The 17,257-nt window shown below is 45.3% G+C and overlaps 1 protein-coding gene across 1 annotated transcript in view; it reads right to left on the bottom strand.

Moving 5' to 3' along the window:
* PTEN (phosphatase and tensin homolog) overlaps positions 1–1,564 on the bottom strand; it is a 30,094-nt gene extending 28,530 nt beyond the window's left edge. Inside the window, exon 1 of the mRNA XM_008633282.2 lies at positions 1,458–1,564. Within this exon, the coding sequence (XP_008631504.1) occupies positions 1,458–1,519 (62 nt within the window). The 5' untranslated portion in view covers positions 1,520–1,564. The remainder of the gene's footprint in view (positions 1–1,457) is intronic.
* Positions 1,565–17,257: the final 15,693 nt, after the last annotated feature.

Raw genomic sequence — 17,257 nt, 5'->3', positions numbered from 1 at the left:
TGGGGTCTCACCTGAGCACAGGGGCAGAATCCCCCCCTCCCCTGCTGCCCATGCTGGGGGCTCAGCCCAGGGCACGGGGGGGTTCTGGGTCCCAGCTCCTACCCACAGCACCCCCAGGTCCTTCTCCAGCTGCTCATCCCCAGCCTGGACTGATCCCTCAGGGGGCTGCCCTGACCCAGGGGCAGGACTTGCACTTCACTTTGTTGGACTCCATGAGGTCGGTGTGGGCTCAGCCTGTCCAGCTCACTCTGGATCCATCCCTTCCCTCCAGCATGTGACTGCCCCACACAGCTCGGTGTCACCACTGGACGTGCTGAGGGTGCCTCAATCCCACTGTCCATGTCACCCACAGAGCTGCTGAGCAGTACCAGCCCCTCAGGGACCCCACAGCTCAAGGTCTCCACAGGAACCATGAGCTGCTGCCCACAACTCTTTGCCTGCAGCCATCCAGCCAGTCCTGTACCCACTGGGTGCTCCATCCATCCAATCCATGTCTCTCCAGCTGAGACACAAGGATGTCATGTGGGAACACTTTGCACAATTATGGGAAACTCCCCATGGCACGTCACACCTGGAAGCAGACACTCCCACTCCCACCTTCCCTGAAAACCTTCATTAAAACCTGCATTATCCCCCAGCCCCAAGGGCCAAGTCTCTCATGGAGCTACTGAGCTCATGACTTCAAATGACCTCTAAAGCATCACAGCTTCACAAAAATCCCAACTTCTAATCCTAAAACCACAAACTTTTGGCAACTTCTACCAAGTGTTTGGTTTTTAATGCAACCTCTCACACTCTCCAGGTAGGGTTTTGACTAAATGAATTACAACAGTGTTCCTACAACACTCTCCACCTCTTCCTCAGCTGTAGCCAGCAATTCAGAGTAATGACTTTATTTGAAGTGAAAAATGACAACCTATGGGGGTTTTTACCAGCAATAACAGATTTTAGATGATCTTTCTCCTTGTCCATAATTACCGAACACTACCAAATGTAAAAGCCTTTAGATAAAGTCACCTATATTTACTATTCGAAATCAAAATTTACTTATCAAGCACTTAATTTATCAGTTTAAGAAAGGAAAAGGGAAAACTTATCCTGAAATACCATCAGCTACCTAAGGAAAACCTTGACACTGAAGAGAGGCATGGATTGATGTCTTTCTATAAGTAAATAACCAGGTTTTTTTCCACTCCAAAACAAGTTAGTGAAGTTAATTTTTCACACTAAAAAGGCAGACCATATGCATTTGAGATCAACCCAGAACAGCAGCCTGGCCATTTTTTGTTGTTTCCAACATTTCTCGGGAAAGCTGTTCAGGCAACATCTATGTGATGCAAGAAATCTCACCATTTCTACAAGTCAGAACACACATCCTTTCCTCAGCAGGACATAACTGAGTGCAGAAAAGAATATTCAAGTTTTGTAAGCTAAGGAAAAGAAAAATAAATCCTTACCTTACTACATCATCAATGTTGTTCCGGTACACTCCTTCAAGCCTCTCCGCAGGAAAGCCCATAGCAATTATGTTTGGATAAATATCTGAATGTGCAAGTTATGGAAATATTTGTAAAGCACGTGAAATGCCTACAAAAGCATTAAATGGATATTAATCAAATGTGGAGCTGTACCCAAATCAGAGCAACAACTCCAACAGACTGCAAGCAATAGATGGGAATGCGCAGATCTGAAAAGGATTACATATCTTGCTTACCAAAAAAACCCCAACAATTACCCACTTCTGAACAAATATTCTCATTTCTTATTCTGAACTACCTGCAATTCAGTTGCCAGAATCAACCCAGGATAAAAGAATTTAGGCCAAACAAATCAATGCTAAGGAAAAAGGGCAAGTAAGGAAATTTTAAGTTTACATCTAGAGTTGATGTAGTAAAGAATTCACAACTGCTAGAAAATTACTGGTATTTATTTTCCCTGTGGCAAAATGATACATGGATTTTTTTTTTAAACACAATTCCAGAAACGAAAGTCCTCCCAAGTTTTAAGCATTATTAGAAATGATAATGTAGCACAAAAGCTGTGCTGAAAAGCGACCAAAAATGAAAGCAGCAGCTCGAAACAGCCCATACCCTGCCACATTAACATACTCCTCCTCAAACTAATTTTAGAATAGCAAGAACAAAGCATGATATGTTTGAAGTTGGCCCTGCTTTAAAAAGGGGGCTGGAGGAGGTGATTTCCAGAGGGCCCTCTCAACCTAAATTATCCCACTCTTTTTAAGACGCGTTTTTATTTTCATGGTCAAAATATACCAAAGCTCCAAAGAATAATCACATCAGAATGGGAGACACTGCATCAGGGTCCAAGATATTAAAATTCCAGTTACTTGTACATGACAAAAAGCCTGAAGTAGGACACAAACTACTTTACTCCACCCTTGCAAAGTTCCCACAAGTCCTCAGAGCACAGCAGCACAGACCAAGTTCCGCATTGACACCATTAACTGCAAGGCTTCAGAAAAACATTGGGAACTGAATACACGGAAATAATGTTTTGTACTCTCAAAAAAAAAAAAAAAAAAAAAAGAATTAGCATTTACTGTGTTGTAATCCAAGTATTAATAGACATTGGTCTGCTTGGGCCGTTCAACAGATGATTTGTACAGACAATGAGAAAAATATGAAAGCTCTGGAGCAAGCCAAATAAATATTTGTAGCTGCCTTAAAAACAGACACTGAAACAGGTTTGTGTCTGGTTCCCAGTTTATTCTGTACTTGCCCTAACACTAAAAAACACATACTGGGGAAAAAAAAACCCAAACATTAAAGTGCTTAACTTACAGAGCTTGGGATAACCTCAAATCACAAACTTTGAATTTCCCTCTGATCTATTTTACTCAGCAAGCAGTTCACACCTCTTTAATTAACAAAAGGCGCTATATAATTAGCAATGTCTGTTTTATCAGTTCCTCCTTGCCATAAGCAGAAGAAACTGGATCTAAATTATATTAACTGTGAATTACCTGGGTAATACACCCTATCACTCCCTCCTCCTTCCCAATTTCAGCCTGATTCCTCCCTACTCCCAGTTCCAGCATTTATCCTCCAAAGCCCCTCCTTGTGCATCCTGCTTTCAACAGCACTGCTCACAGAAGACAAGCCCTCATGCTGGCAACAGGGGGAAAATAATTTCATTTTGACATATCAAAACAAAACTCAGTTTCAGCTATAGTATCACCCATGGGACAACTGCCCAAACTTCACCAAATTACCCTGTGACTTGCTCACATTTCTGTGTGCCATCATGAGCTCTCCTACATTTTTTCAGGCACTGCAGCCCGTGATTGATGTTCAGATGCCTCTCCGAGGGGCTGAGACAGGAGATACTCTCCAGGATTCCCAGCTGGTGCAAGATGGGAGTGAGGCAGACACACCCCCTGAGCCAAGGGAACAGAACATCTCAACAGCAGCGTTCCCAGCCTGCTCACACACTGCTCCAAACACCAGAGCCTCCAAACACGCAGGCACAGGGAGATAAAAAGTTCCAAAATAACCGGGGCGCTCCCGGACTGTTGGAAGCGTGATTCCCGCTCGGCTCCCGGCTCTCCCTGCTCCGCTCCCGGCTCTCCCTGCTCCGCTCCCGGCTCTCCCTGCTCCGCTCCCGGCTCACGCGCGAGCGTTTCCTGCTTCCAAACAGCTGCAGGACTGGGCACAGAATGCATCAGGCTGGAAAACACCTCTTGGATTGGGGAGTCCAGCCTCTGACTGATCACTGCCTTCTCACCCAGGAACCACTAGGAATGCTTAAGCTGATCCATGCATCACCCCTGGAAGTGTTCCATGCCAGGCTGGACAGGGCTTGGAGCAACCTGGGATGGTGGAAGATGCCCCTGCCTGTAGCAAGGGGTGGCACTGGATGGGCCTTAAGGTCCTTTAAACCATTCCATGATTCTGCGAGCATTATGATTATTTTTACCTTTTTAACCAAAAGTGGGAATTGCAAAAGGTGTTCTCCAATATGCCAGTAAGAAAAGACAATGGAAAAATACTTCAGATGGGGTGGGGGGGGGGGAATATGAATCTGTTTTACGGAGGCCACCTCGACATGAGGAAGAACAACTTCCCTGGAGGGTGGCAGAGCCCTGGCACAGCTGCTCAGGGAGGGTGTTGAGTCTTCCTCTCTGGAGACTCTCCAAGCCTACCTGGAAGTGCTCCTCTGACCCTGCCTGGACAGGGAGTTGGACTGGATGATCTCCAGAGGTTCCTTCCTCAAGTATTCCTCCTCCTTCCCCAACTATTCTGTGAGCCTGTGATGCTGATCCACTAAAGTGTTTTGTGTGCTCTGGGGCTTTGCAACCTGACAGCACAAAAACCCAAGTGTTGCTCAAAATCCAATATCCAACAGCAAGCCTAGTGGGGAGGAAGGGTTGTTTTTAGAAAAAACACAATTATTTTTTTAACAGGCAGGCCAATGTCTCCCCCACCTAAATATAATCGTCCTGAAGCACCTCAGTGATTATCTCAAAGCATTAGACTGGAATGCAGTTCCCAGCCACTGCTGACTCACCCTGGTGTCTGCACAGGGCTGGTGCCAAAGGACACGGCCCCAGCGACGCCCTTCCAGGCACCAGGCTCCATCTGCTCCCAAGGAAAGCCTGCAGCAGCAATGACAGACCCATTCTTACTGCTAGGACAGAGAATCCTGTGCCTTTTCAATATGTGCTCCTGACAGCGCGGTGAAGAGACACAAAACCATCAATATCCCGAGCTGGAAGGACCCACAGGATCACCCAGTCCAGCTCCTGGCCCTGCACAGACACCCCAACAACTCCAGCCCGTCCCCAAGACCATTGTCCAAACGCTCCTGGAGCTCTGGCAGCCTTGATGTGCTGCTTTGAAGCTCTTGTGGTGGTTCACACAACTAAAGAATGCTTTTGCATTAGGGAGCACTAAGATGGAAGAACAGAATGGAAGTGGTGCTGCAGATGAACTAAATCTCTGAGCAGAAATAGAAGTTTTATAACTTAAACGGAAAAGCTGTCATAAAAGCCAACTTCTTACACCCATCCTGTGAAAAGACACCCTAAGATCTGCAGCAAGTGAAGGGGATAGTTGTTCCTGCATCCCTCCCAGCTTGTTTTCATCCCCATGCTGGAGAATGAACCTCGTCTTCAGCGACAGGGACAGCCCCTGATCACTGCAAGGACCAGTTCAGGAGCAACCATCCACTGAGCATTGCCTTCAGCAAGCTCTGCTCTCACCAGCCTCGCTCAACAATTCAGACACCCCTTTTCACACCTCACTTCACTTAACACCGATTTCCAAAACTGAAATTAGGATATTCACTACTAAGATAAGATTTCTTACACAGGAGCTTGGGAAGCTGGGCTTCCATTCAAAGGAACACTCTGAGTCATCATGAAATTGGTAATCATAATGTTAATTTTAGAAATCTGGGAGAACTGATCATTTAAAACATGCAACAAGTTCATTATCAATTCCAAGCTTTTTTTTTTTTTTTTTTTTTAAAGACAGGAAAACAAAAACGGAAAAAAGCCTCAGTCATTTACTGAGGCTGTTCAGCACATGCAAAAACAAAGTCAACCAAAGCAGTGTAACTACCAAAATTTCATACAATCATAGGATATGCTGAGTTGGAAGGAACCCACAAGGATTTGAAATGGATTTTCTAAACAGCATAAAATAAACCCCACCACATTTTGCCAAAGTAGCTCCTTGCTATGATACTCATTCCCAAAAATGGTTCTAATAGTTTTTAAAGTACTCATTCCTTTCTCAGTCTTGTAAACATGGAGGCTGGGATTTTAGTTAGCGCTGATAATAAAAAACAATTGCCATGGAAAGACTCATGATCATAGAAACCGAAATATCCTGAGCTGGAAGAGATCCCCAAGGATCACCCAGCCCAGCCCCTGGCCCTGCACAGACACCCCAACACCCCCAGCCTGGGCATCCCTGGCAGCGCTGTCCAAACGCTCCTGGAGCTCTGGCAGCCTCGGGGCCGGGACCATTCCCTGGGGAGCCTGGGCAGTGCCCAGCAGCCTCTGGGGGAAGCACCTTGCCCTGATCTCAGCCTGAGCCTGCCCTGGCCCAGCTCCAGCCGCTCCCTGGGTGCTGTCCCTGTCCCAGGGAGCAGAGATGGGAGCTGCAGTCCCGGTGAGGTCTGACCTCGGTGTGCTCCAACTGAACAAACCCAGTGCCCCCAGATGCTCCTCCAGACCCTTCCCCATCCCCGTGTCCCTCCTTTGGACACTCTCTGACAGCTTCAGATCTTCTCTGTACTGTGGTGCCCCACAACACATGCCAGCAGAACACCATCCTCTACTCAAGTTCTTATCATCACCTACAGAACTCTACTTCCAAAGGAGCCAAGAGATCACCGTGCTGTGCCCCAGGAACCTTAAAATCACAATACCCAATTATCTGCTAAATCCCCCAATGCCCCAATGGTGCTTCATCAATACTGAAACCAGACCAATGCCAATAATCCATGTGCCACTTCAGAAATGCCTTTGCTCTAATGCTGCTCACAGATTGAACAAAACACTCTCCTTAAAGCCTGAAATCATTCCCACGTTGCTGAAGATGACAGTCTTTGCAGTTGCTATGAGAAAAATCCTGGATCATTATGCAAATCAGCTGTTATAATCACTTTCAAAAATAGCTGTCTATATATTCACATTATGCCAAGACCAAATTAAAGAATATGCAGTATACACTTGCAATTTTTTACATACATGGAGATATAAAAGTAAATTACTCATGTTGGTCCTGTAACTGATTTTGCTCACAAATTCAGACTTTTTCCTAATAATGGAAGGTGGCCAAAAAAGCATAGCAAAATATTTACCAATTCTTAATTCTTAAACAGTCACAAGGAAGCTGCAAAAACCGACAGCTGCAGCCTTTCCTGCAATGATCAACATTGTCAATTAGTAACTAGAACATCATTAGAATGTCTGAGTGATTTTATGAAGTTCTGTATTTCCAAGTATTTAACCCCTGATTCTCACTCCACTCATTAAGGTGGCTCTAACAGGAAAACAAAGAGCAAATGACCTCATCTCCTCTTTTATAAGCAGGCCAGAGCATGCAGTGCTTCAGAATTTACACGCAGCTTTACTTTTTAGACCCAACACTGAGACAGGTTTTACATCAAAACACAAATGAAAAAGAACCTTGGAATTCATAGCCCTTCACAATTTTACAAATATTTACTGTTTACAAGGACCTGGAACAACAGGAGAAGGGGGACTGGCTTCCCACTGACAGTGAGTAGGTTTATATTAGATATTGGGAAGAAATCCTTCCCTGGCAGGGTGGGCAGGCCCTGGCACAGGGTGCCCAGAGCAGCTGTGGCTGCCCCTGGATCCCTGGCAGTGCCCAAGGCCAGGCTGGACATTGGGGCTTGGAGCAGCCTGGGACAGTGGAAGGTGTCCCTGCCCATGGCAGGGGTGGCACTGGATGGGCTTTCGGGTTCCTTCCAGCCCAAACCACTCTGGGATTCTGTGAATCAAAGGCTTCAATAAGATTTCACCTTTCTTCAGAAAGGAAATTTCAAACAAGCTGAGTGTTCCTGAAGCTGTGAATGATGGAGCTGTTCAAGTTGTGCTTTGGAGCTAAAAATTTACTGTACACCCTGAACCTGACACCTGCAAATAAAACAACAGCAGCCCATTTTTCCGACCCTCAGCTTCCAGCTCCCAAACAGGAGTTTCATTTAACAAAGAACACACTTAAATCAGGGAATCTACAGCCTGAAAAAAGCTTCGCCACTGCCAGGAATGCTACTTTTCACTTCCAGTTCAGGCAGGGGAGGCTTGTCCTTGCTTTAATCTGCTCCCCACCAGCCCACTCCTCATCTGCTGCCAGCTCTGCTCCGTGTCACCCCTCACCCTCCTGCCTGCCAGGGGACCCAGCCTCGAGCGCGGGGTGGCCAAGCTGTCACTGCCGAGTCCCGTTTGACAGCGACGCCCAGGAGCAGAGGCACAGCGGGGCTTTGAAGTCTCCCAAAGTTGCTTTGTTGTCTGAATTTGCCTGCAGTTTTCAGGAACTCTGGCTGCAGGACCCGTGTGAGGTGGTCTGGCGGCGCAGCTGGGCCTGCCAGCGACGAAACATTCGCCTGGTGACCTCCAGCCCTTTAACTCCAGCTCAAACGAGTCCACAGAGCAACAGCAAGGGAAAAAAAAAACCAGCACTGTTCTTACTGTTCAACAGCTTGACAGCCTGGAGCTACGGGGGGAGTGTTACAAGAAGTGTCCACACTCCATCCTCAAACAGACTTAAGAGCCCTGACAAATGGCCAAGCTCCTATTAGTGCCATTTTCTTGACAGCATCCCAACAACACAAAAGAAAATGACATAGGAAAATATACCCAGAGAAATCTAGAAGACTTTCCTAACGTACATGCTGTTTAAGCCGTACCCATGAGTACCTTTTTTGTTTAATAGGCAGCATTTCCATTAGCCAGCATGAAATGCAAAATAAGTTCAGTATTTTTCTGTGAGCCTGGATCATCAGGAAGTGATGGAAATATAGAGGAAATGAACAGGAAGAAAGTTCTTCAGAGCAAAGGAGGATTCCTTGTAGCCAGCCAGCTGCACTTGTCAACTCTACCATCTGCGCCTTGAAGAACAAGCAAAGGGACCAACTCAGATGCGGCTGAAACATTTTATCGTTTAGAAGAAATGCATTTAACCCCTTGATGCTCCAGGTTCCAACAAGGACTCTTTTTTTTTTTTTCCCCATTTTTTAGTTTTTTAAGCTTTCAGCCTGCAATTTAAATGCAACAACCTAGATAAGGAATAACTGCAACTCCTTCGTATCCAGGAGGAAACCCTATCCACATCAGGTCATGGTGCTGACAATAGGTCTGGAGGGGAACTCAGATTCCCACAGCACAAAGAAATAAAGCAGAAGATGCCTCAAGAGGATATGCCAGGTTGTCTACATCCACAACTGACTTCTGGACCTGCTTATTATATTGCATTTGGGAAGTAATCCCAGAGCAAGGGTCTCTCCCTTCATCTGTGAGGTGTAGGAAATGTGTCCAGGAGCTCTCAGCCATATGGAAGCTTTGCTGAAGAGCTAATGGGGTCACGTTAAGATTGGGGGAAAAAAACTACAGGCCTTGCAACATAAATAGAAAAAATGGTAACAAAAGCATGAAAGATGATGGCTGCTCTAGAGAACAGCTTGTTCTGACAAAGGCTGACAAAAAGGCACCTTATATTTCCATTTCAAAATGGTTTGGAATCATAAATAAAGACACAAAAGCATGCAGAGAGTAAAGGAAACATGAGCTCTTGTGTAGAGCTGCAAGGAGTGTTTGGACAATGCTCTCAGGCACAGGGTGGGATTGCTGGGGTGTCCTGTGCAAGGCCAGGAGCTGGATTTTGATGATCTTTGTGAATCCCTTCCAACTCATGAAACCCCTCTAAAATAGCTGACAATATTAAAGGACACAGAAAAGCTGCCCTCCCCATTCAGAAAGAGCTAAGAGCAAACAAAAAAAATGATGCATCAGACTCTGTATTACTGATACCGAATCCGACAGCTTCAGCTGTGAAGGCAGAGACTGGGCTTCAACTCCCTAACTCAGCCCCAAGTCCAGACCTACAGCACTGCCTACAATCCCAACAAATTTCCTGAGGGAAAGATGCCATGGTCCAGTTCAGAAAGTTCTTTTGTTTCTGCTGACATTTTGGAAGAGGCCACATCCCATCTTTCCATAGCCAGCCCGGCATCCCAACAAGCTGCAGCAACACACGGTGGCTCAAGGACAATGGTGCAGCATCCCAGGATCACTGAGGCTGGAAAGCACCTCTGGGATCATCACATCCAACCTGTGACTGATCCCCACGCTGGCACCCAAACCACAGCACCAGGCGCCACACCCAGGCGTGCACACAAGGCAAGACAGGGACTGAGCAGATGCTCTCCAGAGGACCCCACGCTCTGAGAAGCCTGACTGTCACATCTCAATTTGAGTTTTTAAGTGCCAAACTGACCTGTTTTAACCACCAACCCAACTCAACATGAGCTCTTTCAAGCAGAGCTATGAGATGTCACTGTGTGTGTTCCCAGCACACCACCCCACTTTGCAGGATCTCCCTGAACCAAGCACCACTGTGTACTTAAGCATGTCCTAACCTCAAACACCCCCAGAAAAATACAAGAATTTTATTCAGTAAAGAGAAGCCAGCACAGAAGAGTCACTACTTTGATATTTACTGACAGGAAGTGAAAAATGGCTCAGACTCAACTTTTTGCAAGCCTGAAAGAACATCCAAAACTTTCACAGACAAGAGAATTTAAAATAGCTATTGGGTTGGAGGACAAATACAGCACACAAAAAACTTTCACAAATCAGGAACTGCAAAAAGTAGGGGGTTTATGGAAATCAAACCTTCATTTGGGGGGGGGTGGATCAAAAGAAGATAAAGGTGAGTGGCAAGACAGAAGGCCATTCTAATAAACCATTCCTCAACCAATAACCCTCAAGTAGATAATTTTATCCCACTGAGATCTAGTGTCTCCCTCCTCTAAATGTTAGCATAAGAAAAGGACATTCCTTCTTGAACTCACCCACACAAGAAATTAGAGAACAGAAAATACACAACTCTTCAGTTGTAGCCTGATATATACCCAGGCAATGCAATGAATTAAGCAGAAGCCTCTAAGAAAATTAATCATGCAATTAAAAGCTATTATACTACAGCCCCACAAAGGCAGAATTAAGTTTATAAAGATATTTCTTAAGCACTTCCCTACAAAAAACTGGATATTAAGCAGTTTTTCTGCACTGCTGCACGCTGGGGCTGTGGAGCTGGGAGTTCATCTTTAAAGGGAACAATGCCAGCTTTTGCAATAGTCATCATCCCAAACACAGAGCAGTTGGGTTTAATTTTTTTAGCTGCACAGTCAATTACCATTTGAATCACAGAGCCACTACTTGAGCTACATTGCCTAAAAATCGTTATTAAGATAACCTAGATTTATGCAGCATGATACAGGGCCTAATTGCACAATTATTTACTTCCATTCTACAAAAATGCCTTTTTTTTCCAGGGCCCCACAGGCGAGACAGCAAACGAGGCAGATGACAACAGGAGCAAAGAGGATGCTGGCTTGAATTAGAAACTGGAACAAGGATTTGTTTACATCTGAAATATCAACCTGGGCCTAAGACACATCCAAAAACGAACAGAAGCCAAAGCAGAGTCAACCACCCACAAATAATCCATGTTTCAGAAGACATCCTGCTCTACAGGGCTACACATTTCCAAATAAATTCCCTTCTTACAGCCCAGAAATCACCATTCCAGTAACTCACAGGAATGCACAGACTTGCACAGCTTTAATCCCAAAAAACCTTCACCAAAGTGCCCAATCAAAGGAGCCCACACCTCCCCTAGGGTTTAAGATGAGGCACAGGGCATATCCAGGAATTACTATGCACAACTCCAGGCTATATCCCATTTTCCCCCCCGAAAAAGCCATGCAATAAATTCCCCTTCAACATCCACCCCGTATCAGGCACAGTAAATGAATAAAAATCACACAGAGCTCCGAGTTGCTCCAAACTAGAAAGGAGCTGGGCTTTGAAAGGGAGTTAGTTATGAGTAATGACAGTATCTTTGGTCTCTAATGTAATTAAGGGATTTGACAGCTCAGCTGCCTATTCCCTCCCTTCTCTTCCAGTTTGTCAGAGCACAACAATTGTCCTTTAAATCATTATACAACAACCATTTTCATGTTTAAACCTGTTGTAGGGGAAGACTCTGGCTAAGGTACCAGGGTATAATTTGTCAGTTTACGCAGCATTAATATGGCAACAACATTAATCCATTAAAAATATAATTTCATTTAAGGAACTGTTCAGCAACTCACAACCAGCAAAAACTTGGTAAACAGAAGCTTCACATATAAAATTTCAACTTTGTACTTGTTACTCCCTGAAGTTTAGCTTTGTCTTTCTGCTTTTTAGCACAGGGGGGTTTTAACACAACATTCTTCCAGCCGTATTATTACTGAACAAATTATATCAATTGCTTCCACAATGAGAGAGGATTTAGGTGTCCAAACCAATCTCCAAGGAAGAAAAATGGAAAAGACAGTCACCTCTCTTCTGGGAGAAAATGAAGACAATTCTGTACTCCTCTGAACAGTTTTAAGATATCATTTAGCAAATACTCACTGTCTCTACAGCAGTCACCGTGCTCCAGAACACTCTGGTAATACAAGCAAGTTCTTCTAGGAGATGTCTAGCACTGGATAGCAGTAGGAATTTTGTCCCAAGGAAATCTGCTGGCCCCAGCCTAGCAGCCATCAAGAGCCACTGCAGCAGGAACAGCAGTTCCAGTGTTGGATAAGCTCCCCACTCAAGGCTACATCCTCTCCCAGGTCAGTGCAAGGCAGATGGAATGATCCCGTGGACAGAAAGGTCTCCCTGACTAGCACAAATTCCTAGAAAGATGCATTTCCAAAATTCACCACCCTTCAAGGCTCCAGCTGGACCCAGTGTTGATGCTGGCCGGCCAACCACACAGAGTAAATGGGTGGGATTTTCAGGAGTCCTCAACAGTGACAGAACTGTCCTCACCGAGCAAACCCCACCAAGTAACTCCTCAAGTGCCAACACCTCATCAGTCTTAGTGTAAGCAAGAGGAAACTTGGATTTTTGCTTAAGAAAGGAATACTCAAACCTAGTACTGGTCCTAGCAAAGCTGGCACTTAATTCAGCATTACCCTCTCCATGTTTAACAGCAAAGCTCTGGATGTTCTGAAGATTTCACACCCTTAACTGAACTTAAAACCAGGCTCCAATCATTTATCACTTTGGCTGGGCTTTTTCCAAGAGGTCACCCTGTAAGAAATGCTATGCAGGGTCCACTCATTTCTCTGCCCACCTCGAGAAGAACACACAGCCACTACTTCAGCAGCTTCTGTTCATTTAAAAGTGTGCACAGACAGGTATTTTTTCATTTGGAGTTTAGCTTGTGCAAACAGTCTCCGCATACACTGAAAATTTCTGATGATCCAAGCTGAAGCAGTTCCCTAAGAATCCTGCACTACATTTAAACAAATGCAAAGAGATGAGCTGTATTTGTGAGAGCTTCTTCTAAGTCCCTTTCTGAACAATCCTTTCAGCAGTGAAAAAGCAGGGCAGGAAGGGGCTGGGTGAATCTGCATGGGGTTGCACCACACAGCACCTGCTGTGCTGGGGTTTGAAGGTTTCAGCTGTCAAACACCCCTACCCACACTACAGCAGTATGTCACAGGGCTTGGGGTTTTTTGGGTTGCGAGGAACAGTAAATGACCTAGCCCATGTCTAACCCCAGAGAGAAAATGCAGGAACTCATTTGCAGCAGCCACCACCTTGCTTTCTCCACGTGGACAATTCAGAGCCCTTATCCTTGCTAAGTGCCAAAAGAACAATTTTCCTGGGATCAAACACATCCTGTAACAAGCAAGGAACTGAAACTCTGCTGAGTCCCCAGCCAGCAGGGCCGCTGGAGTGCTGTCTATGCAAACAGACTTCTGAGACGAATTCAGAGCAAAATTGGCATTAATCTTGTCCAAAACCCAACATCATCCCAGGCTCCAGATGCAAAATGAGTCTGTCGGGCTCTGAACACTGCTAAGTAACATGGTTTACTTCAGAACAAAGAAATACTTTCCCACCAATAAAATGCACTGCCAGTTGGTCTCTTCTTGTTTCTTCTAAACGCTCCCTGTGCTTGTGTGCAAGACAAACTTGTTACAAAACCTCTAACAAACTTCAATCTTAAAACGAGACTAAGCCTTTTTAAAAAATGGCATTTCCAGCTCGGGCTCTATTTTTAAACATGGTATGGACCTCATGCCACTAATTCTTTTTTTTTTTTTTTCCTGGAAGCTGAGCCATTTTGAGTCAAGTCCCATAATTTAAAATTTCATTAAAAATGCAAAGAGCTTTAGGACTGCAAATAGCATAAAGCAGTGAGAGATTCTAAGCAGCTTCCTCCCGCAATTTCAGCATTCTCTGCCTTTCATTCCACGAGACAAACGACGTGTGAGACGTGTAAACTGCACCCAACATCTCATCTCGCCTGAATATTGCTGCAGTTTGTACCACTATGTAGGTCACGAGCTCCACATGCTTCAGTCAAGCCCTGGGCTCAGCCTAGCTGCCCATTCTCACCCCTACCAGAAGGCCTGGGAACACGAGACAAAGTTTAACCCAAGCTAGGATGGGCACAAGAAGCAGTCACACGATTTTTTCCCACTTCAGTCCCAAATAGTGAAGCCACTTGCTGAACTCAGTTACACACAGAGCTCTTAAGACACAAGCAATCCATGCACTGCTGCACAGAAGTGTTTTCTCCCTGCTGTTCCCTGCACTAAGGGGGGCACCACCAAGCTGCACAATTTCAGAAGTAACACACAGAGTGCCTCAGAAAACATTCTGGTGCTTGCAGCATCAAGAAATGCAACCACAGGAGAAGAAAGCCATTAATCCAAACTTTCCTTCTCACCCATGTGCACCAAAAAGTATCCAGTATTGCAGAAATTAATTAGAAACCCAAAAGAACCAGAAATAAATATCTGAACTATTAAACACCTGATTTAATGTCTCCACCTTTAAAACCCTTTCTTCTTCTAAGTTCAAAATACTTTTTTCCAAGATGTGCATAAAGACTGCTCACAGAGAACATCCGATCAGATGAAAAGTAGTGTCAGTGTGGTTTTTAAAGACACACAGGCTTATTTTCACACTCTGCACTGATTTTGGGAAGATGCTCTCTCCCTTTGCTGAAATCCCACATTACACACACAAGAATTCTTAACCAATTCCTCAGGAACTCAGAGTTCCAAGCACAATGTCCTGCACCGTACATACATCAAGATCACTTTTAAAAGGATCTGACGCAGCCCATTCAAGGATTTTGGCACTCCAGCACCTCACCCAGCCCGCCTTAGGCACCCAGGAGCTCCTGCAAGGCCTTGGGATAATATCCAGGACCCAAAGTCTCTGTCCACACGGGACTCCAGGACAGGAAGCTTCCCTCAGAGCAGGGCAGGAGAAAGGGCAGCGCACAGAACACAGGCACCTCATCTGGATTCACTGCAATTCCTTTCACTCTCCAGCTCCCAAAGCCCAGGGAAGCACCAGCTCCCGAGTGTTCTGGAGCTGCAGGAGGGACCCAGACCTCCATTTCCCATTTCCCAGCCAAATGCCCAAATCACTGGGCTGTCCAGCTCCTGGCTGCCTCTCCCTTTTAGCTGGACAGAGGCAGCTACCCTGAACTAACCTGGCATCTCTAACACCTGGTCCTCCGGCCATGCCTTGTTGAACAGCTCACTTGGGCTTCAAGTTTTCTCTTTTTTCCCCTTAACATCACATGGTTGGAGAGCTAAATCCATGGTCATGTGCGTAAGGAATAAATAGGTTATTTCCCAGCTACCAGCAATGGTGAGCAACAATTCAGTCGGAGCCCTGCAAAAAGAAGCCTGCACAAAGTGATTAAAACAATTCAACTTTCACTTCTGCAGCAACATCAGCCTTCAAGCAAAGCCATGGCACTGCACAGGCAGAAGTCTTCATTCATTATCTGTTCAAAATGTGCAGCTACAAACCCCCCCGCTTCTTCCTATGTTATTTTTTCTAGCATTAAAGAAATCAAACCATCTTTTCCAAAAATTTCATGGCAGAACTGCAGCCAGCTGCTCCTTTTAGAAAAGCCAGCCTAAGCCCAGTGCAACGGCCTGGTTTTTAACACAAAATTCTAAGAATAAAAATTAAAAATAAGCCATTAATTCCATTTAGCACATCATTAGGCAATCTTGAGCAAGAAAGTCGAGGTTCAGCATTCACTAATTTTCTTGCTGGGAGCATATGACCAGTTAAAAAGATCTGTTTGGGTCAAAATATCTCTCCCTACCAAGGGCACATCTGGGCAAAGATACCTGAAACACCAAACTCTTCAACTGTGAAGTAAAAAACCTTTTGGTTTTGTGACCACTTAACTCTTTCCATAACCCGAACAGCCAACGAAATAACCAAGTGCAAACACTTAAAAATCCAGGCCTAAAAGAGCTTTTATCACAAACATAACACAGGAATAATGAACCAGAGCTGCTAGTTAAAAACTAAAACCTAAGCAGCTGCTTGGTAAAGTCCAGAACCTTTCAGGTTGTTTTAAAGCTACCAAAATTTTAGGCCAAAGCTCAATGCAAAAGCAAGAGCTCTGTACTAGCTACAGCTTTTATCAGCTTTGATCCTGCTCAAAAACTGGATTTACCTGGAGCACTTGCTCGGACATAAATGTAATTGCTCCAAAACCCAATAGATTTCTACCTAATCCTGTTGCAGAACAGAAACGTCTCTCCACAGGGAGAAGCCCAGCTCTGAGCACTACTGTCAATATTCATTTTTCCAACTTCTAAGCGAAGTTCTTGCCCCAAAATCTCTCCCACAGCACCAATCTTTCCCCACCACGGAGCAAGATCCTGCCCACAGCAGAGCCCCTACCCACCATGAACCCTGCAGGGCATTCCAAGCTAAACATCTGCCTGACGCCGCTCCAGCACATCTGTTCCAAAGGCCACCAAAACTACACACCGGCTTTTGCCTCGCTAGCCGTAACTGCACGCTAATTACTTATTCCAGAATAAGTATTCTATACAATCCTCCTCGATGACACCCGATGCGCTCTCGTTTGTGACACATCCGCGTGCAGTTCACCGGGAAAAATGGTGGGTTTTGGTTTTGTTTGTTTTTTTTTTTTTTTTTAATTTGGAAGGAGCGATTGCCGTCTCTTGTCATGGAGAGCCTTGCTGCATCCTAAGGTACAGCTCTGCCTTAGCAGAGGGCTGGAAATCAGGGCAGAGGACACAGGCTTCGACTGAAGCAACCCGGGGAAAGCCACAGGGCGTGCAGTTCACCGGGAAAAATGGTGGGTTTTGGTTTTGTTTGTTTTTTTTTTTTTTTTTAATTTGGAAGGAGCGATTGCCGTCTCTTGTCATGGAGAGCCTTGCTGCATCCTAAGGTACAGCTCTGCCTTAGCAGAGGGCTGGAAATCAGGGCAGAGGACACAGGCTTCGACTGAAGCAACCCGGGGAAAGCCACAGGCCCGGCATGATTATATTCGCAATTCAAGACGAGTTACTAAATTAAAAAAAAAAAATAATAAAATAAAGCGCTGTGGACGCAAATCACGGCGGGTCGGGCGCATTTGCTGCGTGAGCCCAAAAACCAACACAGCCGGAGATAAGCGGCTGCTCCGGAGCG

This window comes from Corvus brachyrhynchos, unplaced genomic scaffold (genome assembly GCF_000691975.1).
Source record: "Corvus brachyrhynchos isolate BGI_N302 unplaced genomic scaffold, ASM69197v1 scaffold334, whole genome shotgun sequence".
Lineage (NCBI taxonomy): Eukaryota > Metazoa > Chordata > Aves > Passeriformes > Corvidae > Corvus > Corvus brachyrhynchos.
The sequence above is the reverse complement of the archived record's forward strand: the minus strand, read 5'-3'. Positions and strand labels throughout refer to the sequence as shown.